Genomic DNA, 24,396 nt, shown 5'->3' with positions numbered 1-24,396 from the left:
AGGCCTGACAGTTATCACTAAAGAACATAATTGCATTTTCATGAAAAAAAACAACGTTAAATTCAGTATACTCGTAACATTTATATTTATTGTAGAAATGGTCAATTCTTCTCTTAATCACTTTTATCTATTTTCTTGTAATACAATGGCATCTTACTAATACATGTGCCACAGTGAAAAAATCTTACCGTTTTCGACAACTGTATCTTCACAATTAAACAAAGGAAATATTATCCTATTTATAATAGCCCTAGTAATTATAGCAGTCCTGGAGTTCAGCATTCTGTATATAGTTATATCTGGTCTCACATACAGAATGTTTCAAAAACCTTTTTCATGGCAGATTTGCATTCAGTTATTTGAGCCTAAGTTAGAGCTGGCTTCTAAAGAAATGGGAAGTAAAACAAAATGACTTATACATTTCCTTTCTGCTGGATCCACTTCAGGATTTGGCTGAAAAACTGCATCACATATTGCAGTGGCGTTTTCCCAAGAAAAAGTGTGGGAAACCACCTTTAAAGGGCTTTTACATTACTGAGGTGTTATATTGGTAAGAGGTGGCCTAGAGCGGAGACACCCACAAATACTGAAAGAGGTCCTTGCACTTGGTAAAAACTTGGCCTGCTTAGCCTTTGACTCATGTATTTCCGTACTTTTAAATATTTGCAAATGAAAACCATTGATGTCAGTGGACTGCACATTTGGTCTTCATAAGAGACTACAGATTTAATCATCACTTTTTTTAAGTCAATGAGAGTTTCAGAAAGCTATAAGTCAATACAGAACAGGTCTGGCCATTTATTACGAGCAACTATTTATTTGAGTTGGAAAATCCTTTTAACACTGATTTATAATAAAAGTTCTCTTAGTGAAGAATCTTCACATTCACGCTTGCTGTCTGAAAGGTTCCGTTGCATGAAACTACTTATGCCAAGAATAACGTTGGCAGTCTAATATGGTATGTATGGGGATCTCCCATATTGTTCTAACAGCAGATGTTACAGAAATCAAAAATTGGCGATCCTGGGGTTCAACATCCCAGGTCCTTTGTTGTGCCTAAAGATAGGTCACTATCACAGGGTCCATCAGTTTCCCTCTTTACTTAAGACTATTTTGTTTTATGTCATTATATGCAGGTACTGTTATACCTTGTCGACACCGGAAGCTAGGCGTTTGACAACCCTTAGCAGAAGGGAACACCCCTGTCAGGCCCCTAGCTGCTGCTTGACTGCATCACTGTCTGTCCGGCTGGGAAGATACTTTGGCCAAGAACACTAGCAGCATACTGTGAAGGGTGATGGGGAGGCTGACCGGGTGGCTGGCGACACTGCATCCCCGCTGGCATCTCTGCTATCACTCTGCTGCCGCAACCCCTCCCCACCCCCCTGCCAACCTTCGCTCTCGTGGCCCGGCTGTCACTGTGTCGGTCACTGCCATCCCATGTGACTGAGCTATGCTCCCTCAGTGTTCCCTGGCGCTGTCCTCCTCTATGTGCTTTCTGCAGCAGTGTGAGTGTCCTCCCCGGCCGCTGTCTGTTTCTGTTAGTGTCCTCTGTGGCCATCTGCTGTCACTTAGTGTCCCCTGACGTTATGGGCTCCTGGCTGCTGAGCGCAGTCTGCGCTAAAACACAGAGCGGGAAGGTCGCCTGCTGGGGCGCTGGCGGGGAAGCCGCTTCAAGCTAGGGGTATGCGCGGCTGAAGCGGGGGCTGCTCTCAGCATGGTTGGATGGAGTGCTGTGGCCCTGCTAACAGCTTAACGCCAGGGGGTTACAGGCTGCAGGGGAGATAAGGTGACATGGGCGGCAAGCTCCTAGCAGCTTTGGCTGGGATGGAGGGTTAGGGTCAGTTTCAGTGTAAGGCTTAAATTATTAGCTGTAAATGCTTCCGTGTTAATGCACCATCCCCCCCCCTCCCGCCTGCGGCGCTCTCAAATGGAAGCTCTTAAAGCTTATAATGTAACCTAACACTGAACTTAACCCTAACCCTCCATCCCAGGCAAAACTCAGTCCCCACGCTGTTTGGACCTTGCTTTAGGCAGCCAATCAGCAGCTTGTGGGCGTACACTGAGCAGATACAGCCATCAGTAGCTCTCCACCCATACTTGTGGTGGAGACAAGATACACCAGTACCTTATATGCATATGTGTGCAAATCTATAAGGCTTTATTGTATCTGGGTTCTGCGTGTCTCATTATTCATTACAACTATCTAGACAATAAAACATTACAAAATCAACTCAATTTGCAGAGCAGAAAAGCTCAGCATAATGTAGCAGAATGTTGTGGCCAAACTAACTTATTACGTTTCTGTTTCTTGGGACTACATAAATCACTTGCACATTGTTCTATCAATGCTCAGCGGATTGTTTCGTTATTACAAGAGACATTGCCTTGCTGCTAAATCCCTGTGAGGTCAGATATCTATGTCCTGCTCAAATCCGCCCAGTAATTGAAAGCAATTATCATTATTTATGCTGTTTTTGGTTGCATTGGTAGATTAAACCAAATGTTCATGTCAATGAACTTACAAGCTCGTATATGATTAGAGTAGATTTGTTGAAGTTTTGCCATGTAAGATGATGCAATAATGTCAAGTTCAAGACACTTGTAGTTCTCAAGGCCAGATTTTTTCATTCTCCTTACATCTTGCTAGCATCAGATATATTTTAAAAACTTGCTTAGGATGGAAAAGTACTTCTATTTCCTTAGGAGAGGGCAGGCTTGGTTTTATGGGACACTTTAGTTTATAGTTTATCTCGTTGACAAAAACCCAAACTTTCTGGGTTAAGAGATTATCTTGGTTAGATGAAGGATATTATTTTATTCTATTTATGAATGCAACTTTGTTTATGACTGGATGAACTGCACCGCGGCCAGCTAATGTGCCCTGATGTAACTTTTGCAATGGTGTTATTAAAATCTGAACATTTTCATATTAGAGAATGTACATTTTTCTGACAAATTTGTATATTTTTCTAGAGCGTGGATCACCCCGCAATTTAGTGACTAAGGACATTACGGACACTACAATTGGAACCTCATGGACAGCAGCTCCTGGGATGGTTCGAGGTTACAGAATTGCATGGAAATCACTCTTTGATGATGATGAGTCAGGAGAGAAGAACGTGCCTGGTGATGTAACAAATACAGTGTTGGACAATCTTACACCAGAGACAAAGTATCGCATTTCAGTTTTTGCTAATTATAAAAGTGGTGAAGGAGCTCCCCTTGAAGGAGAAGCTACTACAGAAGGTAACACTCCATACTTTATATAGATTCATAAAAACTTGATACGCATTGTCTTTCTTTTATTACATAACAACGAATGGATCAGGCTTCACATGTGACTCCCAGGTCTCCTGCATGGGGCTGCTCCAGATGCTACTGTGCACTAGTGGCACCAGGGAAGTCATAACACTACTAGCAATTAGTACAATGGACAAAACCATCACTGGCAGATGACTCTGAGGTAGTAGTCATACCACTAGGTCATAACGTTCATACAATTTTGAAGGGAATTTCTATTGATGACCTGTTCTCGGGATAAGTCATCGATAGATGAGGAGCTGTAAATTGCCAATTGGCTGTTTAGGCTCCTACTGTCAGTGCAGTAGAAGCTGGTCGCACAGCTGTGTAATGCTGCACTGGTAATTGTAGGCATACCACCCATTAAAATCAATTGAGTGCTGTGCCTGCAATTATGAGCACTGACTGCTACACAGTACTCAGAGCCACTGATTCTGCTCTAACCCCTGTGTATTGTGGCACTGGTAGTGCATGCACGAACAGCTGATTGGTCAGTGTTCCAAGAGGTGGACCCCAGCCAATTATCTCTTGCTCAGAAAATGCCTTTAACCCTCTCCAATCCACTGTCTGACCTCTGAAGACATTATGATTTAAGGCTGTACAGCTTTGATGTTGGAAGACATCCGTTGGGGTTCTCTTACTGTATTTTGCCAGCCTCTCTGCTGTCGGAGCCTATCCAACGTGTCACCTCATGCAGTATTGACTTTAACCAGCATATAGCACCATTGTATAACAGCAGAAAAAGAGTAAGCCCCCTAGGAAAACCAGGATAGAAATTGGATTGAAAAGGGTTAATATTCATTGTGGCTTAATACCAACTTTAGATTTTTTAACATGGCTTGCAGACTACAGAAGGTTGTAGACCTCTGATGTAATGTATAATTAATTATCAAAACTGTCTCTTTACAACTGGAAGCACAGTATGCAAATGGAAGATGGTATAATGCTTCAGTAGTACCACCTATTAGAAGGTAGCTGCCCTATAAGTCAATGTAGATCTTCTAAGCGGCCTTATAACAAAAATGACAATTGAAGCCAAAACAAGAGTCTTCTTCAGAAGATAAAGATAACCACAGAAGACGTTGTTTTGGGCTTATATGGTTTGCTGGTGTATGATACACTATGTGGCAGGATTAATGAGGAATTTTTTGGAAACAGGGTCAGCTTTAGGCTAGATGTGCCCTGTGCAAAAATATTTATTAGCGCCTGCATTTTCCCATCATAATAACATAGTAACATAGTTAGAGATGAGCGAACGTACTCGGTTCGGGTGTTTTTGGACCTGAGCACCGCTTTTTCCGAGTAACTACTTGGACGAAATGATTCGGGGGGCACCGGGGGGCTGGGGGCAGCGTGGTGGAGCGGGGGGTAGCAGTGGGGAATAGGGGGAGCTCTCTCTCCCCCCCCATTCCCCTCTGCAACCCCCCATGCACCCCCGGCGCCCCCCGAATCTTTTCGTCCGAGTAGTCAGTTACTCGGAAAAAGCGGTGCTCGGATCCAAAAACACCCCAACCGAGTATGTTCGCTCATCTCTAAACATAGTATGTAAGGCCAAAAAAAGACATATGACCATCCAGTTCAACCTAATAATTTCCAATGTTGATCCAGAGGAAGGCAAAAAAAAACAATCAGGTAGAAGCCAATTTTCCCCATTTAAGAGAAAAATACTTTCCTGTCTTCAGTCTGGCAATCGGAATAATCCCTGGATCACTGACCCTTTTGAAGTTATTAATAATTATAACATATATTGTTGTATCACTCAAGAAAAACATCCAGGCCCCTCTCGGACTCTTTTATCGAATGTGTCATCACCACCTTGGCCCACTGCCATGTTACTCCCCTCCCCATCAGCTGGTGGCTAGCACCCTGTAAGACAGCACAGCTCGCATATAGCTAAGGCTGGCCATGGTGGGGAAGTTACACATAGTGTAGTGGTAGTCATTGGAAAACCTTTACTCATTTAATAGGTCTTCCATACTTACTCTCTACCATGACCATATTGAAACTGTGACATATGTTCCATATCATCTGGACTTCATGAGGACCAGTGCAGCTGTTGATATTGCATCATCTTAGACATCACATTTAAACATGAGTGTGTTATACTCTTATATGTAGATAACTATTTTCATACATAAAATCTCAAGAATTTCAGGAAATTCTCCCAGACATATGTTGATAGATTTCTCATGTGTTTTTCTTTAGAATTTCATATGGGAAACATGTGGTTGGTTTATTAAGCGGGTTGTCTAGCAAATACAGCGCCACTCTTATCCATAAAGTTGTGCGTGGCATTGCAGCTCAGCTCCATTGAAGTGAACGGGAGCTAAGATGTAATACCAGAAACAATTCACGGACAACGGTGGCACTGTGTTTGGAAGAAAACAGCCTTGGTTTTCTAACCCTGGACAACCTCTTTAAATCCTCTGTAGTTATCCTACTTATTTGCTAGTGAAAAATTGTATTTTGTTTCTTCTTCTGTACATAGACTGCTATTTTATAATGACTAACACCATATACAGTTATTAGTGAAAGCAACAGATATAATATATGGTGCATTAACAACACATACTGCAGTAATTCTTTTGGATTTGCAATTCTTCCGGCCAGAGGTATAGCAAGTAACCATGGGGCCTCATAGCTTGGAATTAGGCTCTACTCTCCTATTAGACCCCAATGCTAAGGGCTTAGTCACACGGGCGCATCGGCACTGGTGTACGGGTGCCGATGCGCCCGTGTGACTGAGCCCTCAATGTGTAACAGTTCTGCCAAAATGATAGATCATTTATAGTACTGGTCTTCTCATATGGAAAAAAGTACTTTAGGGTCCCTCTCAAGCACTAGGGCCCCATCTTGACAATAAGCTCCGCAGTCCCTATAGTTCCACTGTTGTGCCTTTTCCTTCTTTCTTTGGTTTCCCTGTGACCTGCCATCATTCTTTACCTACTTCCATTTTTTCCATCCATCGGTGACCATAAAGTGTTCCTCCCCTTCGATTAAAGTTACAGTGTACATCATTAGCTGCTAAACCCCACAGCAGCTACTAAACCTGCTACTCTCGCTGCAGTCTTGTATGCTATCATTAGAATACTAGCTAAATGCAACTGTTTCAATAATGACAGCAGACTAAGGAATTGACATTTAAACAAATGCCTGCTATAGTTGATACACTTCATTTGGTATGCTATGAATGAATGAATGATTATATTAAAAATCTTCATCTTCAATTGTACTGTATGTACATTGGGCCTTCATGATTTGTTGCAATGCTGTGGATAAGTGGGATTAGAGAAAATTACTCTCCAATTAGTCTCTGCTTAGTTCTACTATTAGGCACCGGCAGAAGTTCAGGGTGAAGTCTAATTACTGTTTTCCTGAATGTGCAATAAATGGGAAGCAAGTATAAGGGTTGCAATTGCAACTGTGCCTCTTGCCACTGTGGTAGTGACCCGCTGTTGTCACCCGCTGAGGCCCAGCCCTCGTACCACAACTCAGTATCTTCACTCAAGCAGTGCTTCTTCTTAAGTGCTTCAACTCCTTTTCAGCTCATATTGTACTGAGAATAGAAGACTGGGGGGAGAATTTGCACTGCTTAGGCAGCAGCACTGAGTGAGTAAATATGCTGGCCGGAGTTGTGATGCAGAGATCAGGCCATGGAGGGAAGGATGATGTGTCAGAATTAATTTGGAAGCATTGTAGGTGTGTGGGGGCACATAGGGGCCACTGTAGGTATGTGGGGACACAGAGGGGTCACTGTAGGTGTGTGCACAGCAGAGGGGCAATGGTAGATATAGGGGGGCACAGAAGGGCCGCTATGCGTATTTAGGGTCCAGTAGGGCCATTATGATTTTATGGGGATGCAGAGGGACTACTATCTTATGTGTGGGAGTGCAGAAGCCATAATTACTTTGTAGAGTTCACAAATGGAAATTATTACTATGTGTAAGGAATGCTGAGAAGAGGGGGCAGCAGCAGGATGGGGAGAGTTTGAAGAGAAGAATTGTGGCTAAATGACGTCTTCATGGCAGTCTGGGCTGGGATAGAGTTATAAAATGAGAATTGAAGTCACCAATCAGAGGAGACATTACCTATGATCACCGGGGATAACTGCACTGTAATATGAGATTGTGACTCTAATCATTTAAGATAAGCAACATCTTCTGACTGCTAGTTCTGCATCTTTGGGCCAATTAAAGAAACCCAGCAATGCAGCTGAGTCCAGGCAGACCACGGCCAGCAGCCATGAAAAGCAGTAGCAGGGGGCCCTAGCTGAACCGTAGCACCTTGGGCCCATGAGCGTTTAGCTGGTGGAAAATGACAATCCGAAGACAAAGCATCATCTGTTTCCAGGATGTAATCACAGTGGTAGCTGATGTAGAATTTAAATGTCATAACTCAGTTTAGCTATTCTGATATTCACATGGCTTTGTTTTTGCCCCCCTTCAAATCACTACAATTACTTAAAGTTATCTTTGCATTTAATTATCATTCTTGAAGCTAGTTAAATAGCTTTTCTTTATTTACATACGTTTTTTGATATGCTAACAAAATCTTTTTTTTGCTATAAACAGTATCACCCGATGCCAAAAAACTCAGAGTCACGGATGAAACAGAAAATACAATGAAAGTATTATGGCAACCAGCTCCAGGGGATGTGGTGAATTACCGTGTTGTCTATCGCCCACAAGCTGGTGGAAGACAAATGGTTGCTAAAGTACCACCTACAGTCACCTCTACTGTATTGAAGAGGCTTCAGCCCATGACTACCTATGATATCACAGTGTTCCCAGTGTACAGATCAGGGGATGGAAAAGGAAGGCAAGGAGAGGGAACAACAGGTATGGTTGAATAAAGGTTTCTTTTGAACCAAATGTTTTCCAGATCTTTATAACCATCTTATCATTGAAAATGATACGTTACTATCTGATGCCTGTCATACTTTGGGGTTTAGGAATGTAAGTGCATTATCAAAGTCCTTAAATATTTCTGTTTATCATACAATAGAAATGGAATGAAAACCAGGTATGGTTGAGATGTTGTTTAATCATTGACAGTATACATGATCTTTAATCATTAAGAGAAAATAGCTAATCTAAACTCAAAATTCAAAGTAAGAATTACCTTACAATAGTATAAAACTAAGTATTTGCAAAATCCAGGAACCTTTAGTGAAAAATGTCTAAGACGCATTTTAATATTTAACTCCCTTGGGTAATAAAACGTGCTGTTTACACTCCATGGAAACAGTAATGGAAAGTTTGTTACATTTTAGAAAGAAAATGCAGTCTGTAGAAAGTAATGATATAAAATAATATATGAGATTAGCTTTTTTAAAACATAGACATTTTCACTGCCAGTAAAGTGATTGCCAGGAAAGATTATTTTCCCCTATGTAACATAAGTGACTAATTCGGCAATGGAATATTTTGTTAAGCTTCCTACATGAGAACATAAATATACTATAGTTTCACAGCCAATATATATTAGACAGTCTTCAGTTTTTCACAAGTTCAGTTGGTGTGCAATTACTGGTCTCAACTGCTGACCTTTCTCATAAAGCTTACCTGCTGCCAAGATTAGGTAGTGGACCATCAACTTTCTTTCATTAAATTCAACATGGTTCTGCAATGGTTAAGATAGATTAGATCATTGTGTCTTAGTAGCTCCAACGAGGTATATTCTCTAAAGATGTTCCCTCAATGTTAAAATCCTTAAAGCCTGACATTTTAAAGGGATTTTCAAGGCATTTACTGTTGATGACCTATCCTCAGGACTGGTCATCAATAGTTGTTTGGTGGCCTAATCCTTTGGTTTGCTGTCAGTGCAAACAAGCCAAACGTCTGCATTTGAGTCAGAGCTGGAAGTGTAATAGAAAGCTTTGCTCCCATTGTAATCAATGGGAGCGATGCCTTCTGTTACACTTCTAGCTCCGACTGCAATGAGGAGCTGGAAGTGTAATTGAAGGCTTCGCTCTCATTAAAATCTATGGGAGGGATGCCTTTTATTACACTTCCAACATTAACAGCAATGTGGACATCTGACTTGGCTGCACTGACATCGAACCGGAGGATCAGCTGAGTAGCAGCCCCCCTCAACTATTGTTGACCTATCCAGAGGATAGGTGATCAGTAGTAAATGTACAAGAAACCCTTTAAGGTAATCTGTAGCCTGGAGTTAAAAGAATATCTATCTATCTATCTATCTATCTATCTATCTATCTATTTATTTAACTATCTATCACCTAACAAAACACGGTTGAATTAGTTTTGTTAACAGTCAAACTTTTTACTTAATTTAGCTTCTCCTTTCAAACCACCAAGAAACTTGCAAACATCAGATCCAACTATGTCCACTTTCCGAGTGACGTGGGAACCTGCTCCTGGAGAAGTTAAAGGATATAAAATCACATTTCATCCATTAGGAGATGATGAACAACTGGGGGAAATGATAGTTGGTCCATATGATAATACAGTTGTTTTGGAAGAGCTAAGGTAGGAAAATCATGCCTAAATCCTAAAAGAATGATGTTCATGTAAAAGATCTGATTACAGTACAGTATATACTGCTTTGTCTTTGTTTTTAGTTCTCAGTAAGGGAAAGCTTACCTAGGCTTCGAACAGTATCCCATGTCACTCCACTTCAGTCCCTTATTAATGAATAGACAATAATACAGTTAGAGTTGAAAAAGTGTTATCCTGGTTTAGCTTGTTAGTAGATTCAATGTACTCTTTTAGTGTGGTGTCACTTATTGAAATGATCAGTCTTATGCAGAATATTTATACATATTTATAGAGTTATTATTGTATCTTTAGGATTATTTGCATGTCCCTCATTTACCCAGTTCCTTCCTTTCTTTATTACATATAGTTGAAATCCATCCAGAACCTCAAGTAACCCAGGTGTCCAGCAATAGAGCATATAGACTTACAGGAATAAAGACCTTAAACGGATCCACTGAATCTAAGGGTGTACGTTTTAGGCTGGGTTCACATGCGGCAGAATTGCCTCGGAATTTCCTTCCAACACGGAAATTCCACCTGCAATCTTAAAGGGGTTGTCCCGCGGCAGCAAGTGGGTCTATACACTTCTGTAAAAAAAAACGCCAGTGGACAGGAACACATTCAAAACTAATTGCTCTTGAGAAAAAACGCAAAACGCAAAGGAAAAAAAAACGCCAGTGGGTGGGCGCCCTAAGGGTGCCCACCCACTAGCGCTTTTTTACTGCGAAATTCGCAGCGTTTTTTTTTTCTGCAGGGGTCTTTGGGCTATGGGACATGCTAAGCTAAAATCGCGATCGCGCAAAACCGCGATATCGCGGTAAATCGCGATTTTGCGCAATCGCGATTTTTACATTACAAGTCCCATAGACCCCCTGCAGAAAAAAAAAACCTGCGAATTTCGCAGTGAAAAAAAACGCCAGTGGGTGGGCGCCCTTAGACTAAGCAGCCAAGTGGACTAGATTTGCAAAAATCTCATCCACACGTTGTGGACAGTTTGTTGCAGCCAATCCGCGTGGAAACTGACATGCCGCGTGGAATTCAAAGCCACGGCATGTCAATTGTATTGTCGTTTCCGCTGGGGCTCTCTCCTCTCTATGGGAAGAGATATATCCGCAGTGGATTAAGCCATTTTCAAAACCCGCGGGACTTCAGCTGCAGAAATCTCACAGAATTTCCGCCCCGTGTGAACCCAGCCTTATACTTAGATTTCCCATGGTTCCCCTGCTGTCAGTGCTCAAACTGTCTGTTGCAGTGCATTGAGCGGCATGCTGAGTAGTCTTTTCATTCTAAGTTTAGAATGGGAGGACCACTTGGCATGCTGCTAAATGCACTGCAGCAGCGACTTTCAGCTGTTACAGAAGGGGAAAGGCGGAGAAGATAAGTTTAAATCTTACTGTCCCAGACTCAACTGGTTAATTACTTTGAGCCCATAAACCTAGCTTATAGGGCTGAAAGTAGCTAGCAGAGTCTTTTTAAGAATATTGTAAGAAAGCTTACATAGCTGTAATGCTATATATTGTACATTAAAGCCTAATTCCATAAAAACAAACTCCCTCGACAGTCAAGGGGAATAGGGAATAACATGCTGCCAGACACTTCTGGTGGTGGCTTATCTGCCATGAGAATAAAGGATTGGACATATCAAAATCCAACACACGCAAACCTTCTTTCCCTCAACATCTGTTGTATGTCGTGGGTGGTGGTGCGACACAGGTTCAGGATGGTGTAGCTATGACAGACGGAGGCAGGGGCAGCACATATTATTTTCAAAAATAACTTTTACTGAACTTTTGCATAATAAACAGTAGTACGCTCCATAGCAGGATTCATGTACTTTAACATTGCATAAGTTAGCGTAAACTCTTTTAAAGCAACAGTACTCTTATATGTTGCCTGGGATACAAAATATATTCCTCATCACTTGGCGTTTCTCTTCAGTATATCATCCCTTGGCAGTAGTAAGGTACACAGCTAATCTCATTACTTTTTGGCAAATCTTAATCTGCGCCATAACCACTACACATCATCATCATAGCTGTAGGCCCCAGCCTTAAATGCCCCATAGGAGCAGCGCCCTGACTCACAGAATGCGTCATTAAAACCCAGAGGTCGTCCCATCACAATACTGGCGTTAAATTACTCAAATCACATTACTTAAAACCATTCTACTGCTCTGTCATGTGCCTCATTACACATACTTCATTATAAACAGATCATAACACTTTACATGACATCAAATATGATACACATTAGCATAAACATCTTGCAGTATAAACAGGTTACATAATAACTATAAACCCTTGCAAGGTCTTGTGGATATGATGCGTTATTCCTCCTTCTCTCACTATCAGAGATAGTAAGAAGTTTTCCTCCAGTCGAGTGGTCCTCATCTTCCCTCTATTAGCTCAGTTTATTTGGTACTGTACCAATAGCGTCAAGGATGTATTAGAAAAACCCTTTGTTATATAGCCTACTAGTGATTATTAGGAAATTATAGTACCAGGGTTTCTGGTGGCAGAAACAGCTCTGCGACATGCACGTCAGACACACACAGTTCTGCTACACGTACTTCACTAACAGCTCTGCTACATACATTCTTCATCCCATACAACAGGTATCACAACCAGCACAGCACTCAAGATGAAGGACCTGTGATGATGTCACTGTCATGCTCTATCCCTGATCATATGATGGTGATGTCATCACAGGTCCTTCAACCCAAGTGAATAGGTTACATGCTCTGCCTCTGATCATATGACAGTGACATCATCACAAGTTTATCCCGAGTGAGTGAGGGGCGGAGAATTTAATATCTGTCTGGGATGATTTAGTAAATCCTGTACTGAACAAGGGGTTGGACCAGATGACCCTTGTGGTCCCTTCCAACTCTACCATTCAATGATTTTATGACCTGTGTTGATGTCACCATCATGTGATCAGAGGCGGAGCATGTAACTCGCTCACTCACGGACAGGTGACATTTATCAGTTTTTTAAAATTTGAACAACAAGGATTGCTGGAGAATTCAAAAGTGATATCAGCAAGAGAGAAAGTATCAAGACTTCCAATAGAATATATCATGGTTGAAGATTATTTTGCATTCAGCTTTTATAGAACTATGTCAAAAATTGTGAAATGGAGTACAATTACCTCGCACGTACCTTGAAGCCATTCTATAAATCTATAGAGTCTGCTTATAAATGGCATATATTCAAGCAGGATGAAACATGTGATGTCTAATAAAATTAGAAGTGATTTTATTCTGATGATCAGGACTTGGGCACAGACATTTTAGGATCTGGCAACAAGACACATTATGGAACTTGTGAAAGCTAATTCTTTAATATAATTATTTCTTTGTGCAGGGCTTCAACATCCTACAAAGTAAATGTTTTTGGAATGTTTGACAAGGGAGAGAGCGCCCCTTTGATTGGAGAAGAAATGACAACTCAGTCAGATGCACCTGATGTCTATGTTGATTCTGGTAATTTCCTCTCGTATGAGAGAACATAGAGATGTGGTGAATGACTTGCAGAATGATGTATTTCTTATCTAGTAGGATAGAACTTAGAACTTACTCAACTGTTTCAACATGAGCTGCCTCCAGTTAATTACATATGGAAAGATGTATCTTTCTACAAAAAATTGTAGACGTTCAGGTGATAAATAAGTTATGTAATTCACATTTTTTCATAAACCCCTTCTGCTCCAATAGGAATTGTGCAAGAAATAAGGTGTTGAGACTTCCCTTTGCAAGTAAAAAAGACAAATGCAATTCTTGGCAGTCAGTCATCTTTGGGAGATCCTATGAAACAATATACAGTATTTCATGGGCATCCATAGATTACAGTGGGTGTCCTAAGATGGACTGCAACTGTAGTAACAATTTGCATGTTTTTTTTGCTCCACTCCCACGATGAGCTTCTTGCAAGGAGAACCCTGTATAAAATAAAGCCCTCTAAACCGGACAACTGCTTTAAAACATACCTGAGTTTTCAAAAGCAGCCCAGGTCCTAATTAACCACTGCTGCTTGCACCCAGTTTCAGCTCTATTATTTCAGTTTTCCATGTCGATTTTCCTGTTTTTCTGCTGCCCTACTAATCCTCCTACAGGTGTGTATGTTGTGGGGCATGTCCCAAGCAGCTAATCTGCCAGAGCTGTTCTGGTGGAAACTTCCTCTCCCACACTTCCTTGTATAGACTTCCTCCAATCAGTTACAAGGCAGCATCTCAATGCCCGCCTCTCTGTTGCAGACAGTCACTAGCAGTGTCCCCATGTCCCATTGACTAGAGAATCCAAATGTCTAATGAGAGTCAGTGGATTGCAAAGCTGCTAGAAGAGAGAGCAGGTACTTCAAATTTGATTTTCAGTGTCAAAACAAAAAAAAAAAAAAATAATGGAAGTATATTACAACATTGATGATGCACACAAAGGCTGTTAGACCAACGTGAGTTGTGTGAAAAGTTAGTGTCCATTTAAGCTTTCACTTTCACTGTCAGTAAACCAACACTCTGGGAGGGATTTGAACTGTCTGGGAGATAATTCTACTTAGATTGGTAAAGAAAGTTCAAAACAAAAATATAAATTCCTCTTTTCACACATTTAATCAAAGCCAGGATGTTAGTATTACTGGGGTCTTAACTAGAGATGAGCGAGCACGCTCATTTAAGGCTGATGCTCGATCGAGGAACGGTCTTGTCGAGTAACTGTTTACTCGACTGAGCACCATGCAGGGGGGTGGCGGGGGTAGCAGGGGGAGAGAGATCTCTCTCACTCTCCCCCCCCCCCACTCCCCCCTGCTCCCCCCCGCCGGCCCCCTGTGCATGGTGCTCGGTCGAGTAATCAGTTACTCGACAAGACCGATGCTTGATCGAGCATCAGCCTTAAACAAGCGTGCTCGCTCATCTCTAGTCTTAACTGGTGGCTACCATTAACTGTTTCTACGAATTAATATCAAAATATCGTACAGTAGATATCCACACTGTAACAAATTGCTCCTGAGACATTTTATATTTTTATTGTAACATTTGATCAAATCTAACTATCAGCAGCAGTGGACAAATGAGTTGAATTTTGGCAACATTCCAAAAGAAAAGTCATAGCATTTGCTTAAACAGTTTTCTAGACTTTCATTGTATTTTTGCTTTCATTATAACTCAAAATAAGAATTATTCTCATCGTTAGTGTATGTAGTTCCAAATCCTTTATTGATTTTGGGACACCTTTTGTCTTTAGAAGACCACAGCTTCAGTAAATACAGTCTCTGAATGATCTGAACAGAATGTGCACTATGTGGATTTTTGGCCCTAGTGATGCCAACAAGTTATGCTGTTTGTTAATATTATTCTGTATCTCCTTAGCATTGTAACATTCCTTTTCATTTATCTCGATAACCTGTAAATGGAACTAAAATATAGCGTAACTCCACCATATGTACATTATATATCATTTGACTTACAGTCATAGCAGAACTGCTTACATTATTCTCTGCATCTTTTTAACACTTTTAACTTATTTATGTTTTGTTGATAAAGTTTAGGTTTTTTATTTCAGTCCAAAGGAAACATATTTTTAAGCTCTGTTCTCTACTATCCGGACCATATTTCAGGAGCATATATGAAATCACAATGTGTCTCGAGTTATCATTGTATCAGAATTTTCTAAATGAATGGCTCCTAAACACCTGCACAAGCTGCCACAGGAACACTGTGTTCACGTTGGACAAAGCATTAGTATATTGCTTTAGATGTTGTGTATTTCAATATCAGATGCCAATGCAGTCTACTACATTGGTAATCTCTGTGGTGATGTCTATGTTATACATGTGGAATTTCCTATCCTTTTTCGTTGTTTCATTTCCTTCTTTCCTTGGAATGTTCATATACTTTTATCTGCTATTCTTGCCCTTGTATCAGTCACTTAGAATGTTGCATTTTAGCCTTGTCCCATATTTAGTTATACATAGGAATATCTGTATAACAATGAATGTAGTAAGGAGCTATTTTACTGTATAGTATATACCAATTAACCATGAATGCTGTATTATTTATATACTGTCTTTCTCTATAATTACACTAACAGGCCTGGAATGCAAAAGTAATGCTCAGGCAGATGTAGTTTTGCTAGTAGATGGTTCTTGGAGCATTGGTCGGCCCAATTTTAAAACTGTTAGAACGTTCATCGCTCGATTGGTTGAAGTTTTTGAGATTGGTCCAGACAGAGTACAGATTGGTAAGTAATATGCACATTGATTATTTGGCTAGCAATGTTGTAAAAGTATAGGTTCAATTTGTGGTAGATTGCACATATATTTTAGGAATTAGCAAAAATAGTCATCTCCTGATTTACATATATTATAATCACTCTTTTTGAAATCGTAAGTTTTTAAGAACACAATAGACTTGCCTGTTAGCAGAATGCAGGCTGTTATAGTGGGTGTCTACTACTTTTACTGTTAGGCAATACATTTCTACAACCAGTTTTAGAATACTTATGTCTTCATCTCAAGACCAAATTAGCAATGAGCTGATGGTAAAAAAAGGCAAGAGGACTTGTCAGTTCTGAAAACTAAGATTTAATTGTTCTCTTATTACCATATTAGTCAATATTTTACAGCTAGAAAATCTTTTAAAGGGGTTGTTGGATTTATTTAAAGAGCATCTTAATGGGTCCCCTATGGTGTAAAAACAAAAGAACTGATCTGATACCTCTCCTTTCTCATTCCCCTCCGGTGGCTATGGGTTTTACAAGCTGCAGTCCGCCTTTGACATCCCATAAACCTCCTGCTGCAGCCAATGATAGCACACAACTAAACAAGCTGCTGTCATCGGCTGCAGCAGCTTGTTTGTGATGGCTCAGGATGACTGCAGCCTGTAAAGATGACATCATCATGGTGACCCAGAGCTGCCGGTGGCGGACAAGCAGGGAGAGGTGAGTACCTGCTGTTTTGTTATTTTACATCCGTTAAGATCCACTTTACAGAATTCGGACAACCCCTTTAACATGGTTGCGGTATATAATAATCTAGATTTTAGAAATGCAGTGTATTCATACAATTTAGGCTCTGTTCACACGAGTGAGTTCTTTTTCACCAGATTTCGAATACTTTGTTTATAAGCGGATCCTAATGGATCCAACAAAGCAATCATGGCTTCTGTAAAAATGGAACCCCTAATGCCAGTGTGAACATTGCCCTACAAATAAGAATATTATTCATCACTTATGTTCAGACTGTCTTTATTGCAAAATTACATATTAATTGATAGCAGGTATTAATGGATAATAATACACATTGCTGTGATCTTCATGCTTTTATGATAATTCAATATTTCATCTATCATTTCAGCTCTTGCTCAGTACAGTGGAGATCCCAGAACTGAATGGCAACTAAATGCTCATGCAACTAAAAAGTCTCTATTGGATGCTATTGCAAATCTGCCTTACAAAGGGGGCAACACTCTAACAGGTACATAATGTCATTGCTTACTTCATGTTTAGCACAACCTGTTACTGGCTGCATATATATTATGGAAGTATATGCAAGTTATGACATATGGACAGGAGGATCATTTTCTTCACCATGTTTCATTAGGCATGGCATTGACTTTCATCTTGCAAAACAACTTCAAAGCAGCGTCTGGCATGAGAGACAAATCCCGCAAAATTGGTGTGCTTATCACTGACGGAAAGTCACAGGATGACATTGTTGCACCATCTAAAAAGCTGAGAGACGAGGGAATAGAATTGTACGCTATTGGTAAGTTTAGATGGTCACTGAACTTTCAATAAACTTTGCATAAATCAATAGTACATGCAAATATAAAAAATCATGTAATATACCTTCCTTTTTTCCTCCCTCCTAAATTCTTCAGGCAACCTAAAAAACTGCTAAATTCCATTATGGTAGATCAGACGAACTAAAGCCTCTTTCTATTTGCATTCTTATTTCCACTGTTCAGCTTCATTCTCAGAACTGAACACCGAAAATACTGGAACCATTAGATTTAGCATGTGGCACATGCAAACAGTGTCAGATGGACTCAATTGACTATAATGTTGTGTGCCTGACTTCCGGCTTAAATTTTCCTGGACAAAATAGTGCAGCATGCTGTTCCCTTTTGTCTGGAAGTTTGTGCCACATCCGCGCTGGACGCAACAAACTGTCTATGTGAAGTGGATTGGAGACATCACAGCAGCTAGTCTCATAAGCTCAGGGAAAACTGAGAATTAGAAATGGAGCCTGCAGAAAGGGAAAACTGCTTAATATGCAGAATACAAGTCATATTGTGGCCAGAAATAGTGTTATTCCTCATATACACACAACAGCTGATATATCAATATACTGAAAAGTCACCTTGAAGTTTAAATGCCCTTTAAGTTCTAAAGAAAAAGATTAGTTTTAATAAAATGGATAAAACAGGTCCTCATTTAAAGAAGTCAGAACTCACTGCACCCATTGGTTATGTATTAAATACAATTACTTTTATGCTTGGTTCTGGAGAACCCAAAGGTTCTGAATGGAGCCTCCGATGCAGATGGGAATAGAGCCTTAGATGTAGATCTATTTCCACTTCTGATTTGGACAACTCCTTTGAACTTTTAAGTTTGAGGTGAAAACAGAAAACAATTCAGCAAACATCTTAATCAGGTGGAAAAGGCTTCCACATGATTCCACAGTTATATCTGCAGAGTTTAACATATTTAATATGTTTATTTACTCCTAGAAATATTTTATTTAGTTTTTCTTTATTATTTTAGTTGTAAATATATTAGTTGCAGAAGATCTAGTTAGCATAAAGAAGTAACATAATAGGTACCATTGTATAAGTATTATTCAGTGTAATAAATAGAGTTAAGCATATTAAATTAAAGGTAGCAACTAGAGATGATCGATCACACTTGGATAAGTCAGATACTCGAGCGAGCCTCGCTCTTCTCGAATAACTGCATTCTTGTCCGAGCATGCTCGGGGGGCGGCGGGGGATAGCCGGGGGTAGTGGGGGGGAAAGTGAGAGAGATCTCTCTCTCCCCCCCGCTATCCCTTGCCACCCTCCGCTCACCCCCGCCGCCCCACCCCTGAGCACGCTCGGACAAGAATGCAGTTACTCGAGAAGAGCGAGGCTCGCTCAAGTAACAGACTTATCCAAGAGTGCTCGCTCATCTCTAGTAGCAACAGATATACTGGAGATAGGATATCATACATGTTCCAGTTTGAACATTATCCAATATCTATTAAATATGACATTTTATGATTGTAACTAATTGCTATCCCAAAGTATCCAAATTGACAGGTAACATTAAAAATTTCTATATAAAATGCTCAGAAGATCCCGTGTCCAAGTCTATTTGCATGTTATTCTTTAACTTATTTTTAAGGCTTCATTGCATGGATTAGATGAAAAAATAAAAAGCATTTTATAAAGTAATTATTTACAGAAAAATATTTTTTTAATTTGCAGTTGGTTGAAATTCTGAATTCAAATGAAGGAATATTTCTATCTTGAAAACAATTCTTTAATAGAAGTCATGTTTTGCAGATCCATATCTATTACTTAACATATGCTTTTGATCTTGTCATTTTAACTGACTCCTGAGAAAATGGCCTATGATTTTCATAATGTAACTAAAATACTACAAAGGCAATAATGTATGGGGGACAGAATATATTATTCATCTGGCTACAGCTTTATATTACTGGCAGAACATGAATCCAGAATATTTTTATTTCGTGATGTTTTGAATGGCTAGATTTCCTTCAGCCTCAAATCATGATTGTAAAGTTGGCTTATTGAATCCACTATCTAGATAGCATGCCAGTATTCTGCCAGCCAGATGATACTAAACTATGTACCTAGCTTGGTTTTAGATGATGTTTTTTCTTCCACATGATGGTTAGATATACTTATTCTTGTTTTTAGAGCCTGTGTTTTTGTACACTGTTCAATTGCATCATTTTATGATGCCTTAAATTAAATTTTGGCATACCCAGATCATTGTTAATGCTTTGAGCCATGATTCTCGAACTGAAGAACAGTTTAAAATAGCGAGACAAAAGAGTGATAGTATTTGCCAAAAATATATTAAATAATAGAGAGATTTTAATATATTTTGGCCTGAAACATTGTGGGATTTGATAGAAGACAGAAGTAACTGAAAGTCCACATAACTTACTCTGAAACTTACTGTACATTTGGCATAAAACAAATCAATTAAACCCATGGAAGAGAGAAAAGAAAGAATTGGCCATTTCCCATAAACCTAATCATGTGAGAAAAAGTTTATAGGAAGTCTGCTATGTTTTTTCACATACCCGTTTACCAAAGGATTGATGTTATAGCAATAGGACATGTAGACTTTGCTCTCAACTGTAACATAATGTGTTGTCTTGTGCACATCACATAACTCTAACTTATGTACAAGGGTGCACTAAGTTGTGATATCCATGTAAGAAGTAGAATAACATCAGAGGAACGTGATAATTCTGAGCTGGTGCTATGTCCTTTTTATTACATTAGTTGTAACTAGATATTCTAGATCAGGAATGGCAAATCTTTGTCAGTAGAGGAGTTACAGTTTTTGTGAGTTTGAGTTGGCAATAAACTAGAAAAGCATGGACAGGTACATGAGGCCATAGAGCATGTCGTAAATGTATTCAATACAAAACCAAGAAAATGGCAGGCACCAACTAATTCTCAAAGTCTAAGGGCCCGTTCAGACGAGCGTATGTGTATGCGCTAATGCGCGCGTTTGAATGTGCGCACAAAAATGCGCGTGAACGAAGGTCCGTGCTTTACATATGCGTGTTAGCAAATGTGATGTTGGCTGCATGGAGCGCATGTAGATGCGCTTCATACCTTGAGCTGTATCAGCATCCCAGCCAATATACACGGCGCCAGTATTTTAAGTATTGATAGTTGTGAGACACACGATTTTTCGCGCCCCAGCGAACTTTGGATTACTAAGTTTCTTCCTTTATATAACAGGCTGCACATCGTTTATTGGTGTTTACAACCAAACACATCTGGAACACAACATGGAGTGCTTTATGCAAAGGAAAAGACACAAAAGCATTTAGCTTTAGCATAAAATAAAAAAAAATTACATTGCTGTCTATTGGGTCGTTCACACGAGCGGACTCGCGTGCAGCGTGTTCCATAGGAGCCAATGTTAAGAGCAGCGCAGTACGGAGCAAACTGCCACGCATGCCCTTTATCCGTTGCTGCGCACGTTCACACGCACTAAAAACACGCCCATGTGAACACTTCATAGGAACTCCATGGTTTTATATAGGAGCCCAGTTTTGTGCGCGCGTATATGCGCGCGAAAACACGCTCGTCTGAACGGAATAAACTGTGCCCTTCCATCATAAGTACTAGGAAGCTATGTCTATAATAAGCATAGAAATGTATCCAAACAGAGCCATAATGCTACCAAGCAGTCATGATTATGATCCAAGTAAAGAAGTGCTATGTGGGACCCCCAAATTCCACACATATCACTACCGAGGCAGTTTCATCAGGGCACATATGAAATATGCCACACATTGTTCCTACATATACTGAATAAATAAACCCGCCATGGGTGGTAACAGGCGAGTATTCCATGTCCAGAAGTGGAGTAGGGAGCGTGAGACAGAAAGTGCATAAAAGATGCATGCGCAAGAGATATGTACACAGCGCATGCTCAAAAAGACATGCGTAAAAATGTGTTTGCACAGTGCATACACTAAGAATAGTAATCATCATGGAACATATAAATGGTTTACAGATCTTTTACAGATGCTCTCAGTATGCCCATAATATAGATAGATGTGGGTGTATGGATGGGTGGACAGAAGGGTAGGTAGACTGATATAACATACAGTATAGAAGATTTTATAGGATTCCTCAGAATGTTACTAATTTTCTGACTGTAATTATTTTTTTAGGTATTAAGAATGCAGATGAAAATGAACTGAAAGAAATTGCTACCGATCCTGATGAGATCTACGTCTTCAATGTCAATGACTTCAACCAGCTAACCAACATTGTCGATCCCGTCACAACAAATCTGTGTAATAGTGTTAGGGGTGGAGGAGGTAAATTTGATATTCTGTTACATTGCGTACATTATACAGGATTTTTGTTAATTAGATTTGGCATAGGAATAGGACTAATTACTGCCTACAGCTGTTGGCAGTCTTTAACACACCAGTATGAACCTAAGAGGTTTTGCTTTCTTATATACAGCATGCATTCATAGTAGAAAAACGGTTAATTGCTTTTGATCTCACACACCCTCTGTTGTCCCTGGCAGCAGTAACTTTCTTTTTTTCATAGTTTCTCGCACTCGCTTATAATCCTCATTTCTGACCCTGAGGCCATGTATGTTCATAGGCACTCCCTGTTTCCATAACGCTTAAAATACATATCTCATGTATAGCAACTCTTTCTGACAGCAAGCATATATTTATTAGGTTTGTTCTGTTGCAGATTCACTGGAACCACCATCAAACCTGGTGACCTCAGAACCCACTACTCGATCTTTCAGAGTAACATGGGTTCCACCATCTCACAGTGTGGATAGATTTCGAGTGGAGTACTATCCTGTCGCTGGAGGCAGGCCCCAAGAGGTGAGATGCCCAAATAAATGATGCTTCTATTTTTTGGGCTAATCCTTCCTGCCACACTAAGGCACATGCTTTTCTTGCAAATAGGAGCAAAAAGATTACCTTCGATATAAATATTATAAAGGTTTTCGTAAGCATGTCAACTTTTATTAGGCTGGGTTCACATACAGCAGTTGCATCTGGCTAGTTGTGCCATGCCTGAGCTGGACACAACTGCTTACGTTTTGGTGCATCTTGCGCAGCGGATCGGCGTCTAATCGGACAACAAAGACACAAGGAGACATCTAGGGTCACAGCTGATGTACTGGAGGCCATGAGTGATCTCATACATCCCAAACTACATGATCAGTTTTAGCATTTTAGCCACTCGTACATCGGCATTTTTGACAGTGTTTTAGTTGGCATTTGAAACGCCAACTAAAAATTCTTTACTGTGCTTTCATTGATTTCAATAGGGCTTCTCAGATGAGCGTTTGAGCTCTGTATGTTCTATTTTAGTGCGTTGCAGCATTTTTTTTAATACACCACATCACCCATTGCACTGATGGGGTGCGTTAAAAATGCTGTCAAATGTGTTTACAAACAGCTGTGTAAGACTGTCCTAAAGAGTAAAGAAACCATTTTTTTGTCTTCAGTTCCCTTCTTTATCTGAGTTCTAGCATATCTCCCCAACTGACTGCATTATTCTGGACTTCTAAACAATGAACACTACATACAGATAGTGGAGCTTTGACTATAATAGAATGCAGTTACTTGAGCCTATTATCCAAGCATGTTTTGTTCTAATGCTTTTCTACTCTGAATTGCAAACCAAGGCAATAATGATAGATAAATGGTATCTATATATATTCTCTCAGGGTACATTCAGACGAGCGTGTGCGTACATAGGTGTGCACAAAACCATGTGTCTATTAGAACCATTGGTTCCCTCTGGTGTGTTCACATGTCTGTGTTTTACAGGTGTGCAAATGCACGTAACTGCAAAACATAGGACATGCGTGCACCATAGGTCCATAGTGCGTGTCAATATTCTCCTCAGGGAGTTCCCTTGTCACTGAACACTGTGACAACACTGTCAGCACAGTGTTCAGTGACAAGGGGAGTTAAGAATCCCCTGTGACAGCTGTCACAGTGGTAACAGCTGTGGCAGAGGATCACAAAGCTCTCCCATTGATTGAAAGCAATAGGATGCCAGCAAGCCCTGGAGTGATTTTCGGGGAATGGCTTTAAATATAAGCCCTTTCTTGAAATTTATTCCTATCTGTTGTAAGGAAAAAAAATACTCACCTCTCCGCCGCGGCCGGGGCTCAGGCACGTGTAGCAGCTTGGGTCCCATCACTGCAATTAAGTTCTTTCAACAGCTGAGCGCTGCCTGTGATTGGTCACAGTGCTCAGCGAATCACAGGCAGCGCTTGGCCATTCAAGGAATTGCTGAGCACTGCCTGTGTTTGGCATTGAAAGCAATCAGTTAAAAAAACAGATCTGTTAAATGGAATAATTAATGGATACAAACGGAAACCATTCTATTTGCATCCATTTTTCATTGACTTCATTGTTAAAAAAAAGGATTCGGCAATTCCATCATGGTTCCATTACTTTGACTGCTACATTTTCAGCGCCCAAAAAATGAACTATGATGGAACAAATGCAAACTGAATTGAACAGAGAGATTTCTTTACCATTGAAATCAATTGGACTTTAAAATGGATTAGTTTATTTTATATTTCAGGTCTAATAACAAAATACAGGAACAGAAAACACATTACTGATGTGAAGTGAGCTTTAAGGGCCATTTACACGGGACGATTACCACTCAAAATTTGTTCAAAGAGACAAAATTGGGCTGTAATCGTCCCCTGTAAATGCTAAAAAATTGTTTACTATTCGTTCCCTTTTCATTATCGATGACTTTCAGTCAGCATAAAAAACATTGTTTTATAATTAATACCTTTATAATTTAAAAAAGCTACAGGTTATTTAAGCCT

At 40.1% G+C, this 24,396-nt stretch overlaps 1 protein-coding gene across 3 annotated transcripts in view; it reads left to right on the top strand.

Annotated features, from left to right (window-relative positions):
* COL12A1 (collagen type XII alpha 1 chain) overlaps window positions 1–24,396 on the top strand; it is a 159,935-nt gene that overhangs the window by 53,761 nt on the left and 81,778 nt on the right. For 2 of the 3 annotated variants that reach the window (XM_066604593.1, XM_066604602.1), the window contains exons 14-22: window positions 2,977–3,249; window positions 7,875–8,141; window positions 9,602–9,794; window positions 13,169–13,287; window positions 15,886–16,035; window positions 17,150–17,269; window positions 17,396–17,560; window positions 21,731–21,880; window positions 22,275–22,414. In XM_066604593.1, the coding sequence (XP_066460690.1) occupies window positions 2,977–3,249; window positions 7,875–8,141; window positions 9,602–9,794; window positions 13,169–13,287; window positions 15,886–16,035; window positions 17,150–17,269; window positions 17,396–17,560; window positions 21,731–21,880; window positions 22,275–22,414 (1,577 nt within the window). The remainder of the gene's footprint in view (window positions 1–2,976; window positions 3,250–7,874; window positions 8,142–9,601; window positions 9,795–13,168; window positions 13,288–15,885; window positions 16,036–17,149; window positions 17,270–17,395; window positions 17,561–21,730; window positions 21,881–22,274; window positions 22,415–24,396) is intronic. The other variant, XM_066604611.1, reaches the window with a different exon arrangement.

The sequence above is a fragment of the Eleutherodactylus coqui genome, chromosome 1 (assembly GCF_035609145.1).
Source record: "Eleutherodactylus coqui strain aEleCoq1 chromosome 1, aEleCoq1.hap1, whole genome shotgun sequence".
NCBI lineage: Eukaryota > Metazoa > Chordata > Amphibia > Anura > Eleutherodactylidae > Eleutherodactylus > Eleutherodactylus coqui.
Note: the sequence above shows the minus strand (reverse complement) of the source record. Positions and strands in the feature narration are given on the sequence as shown.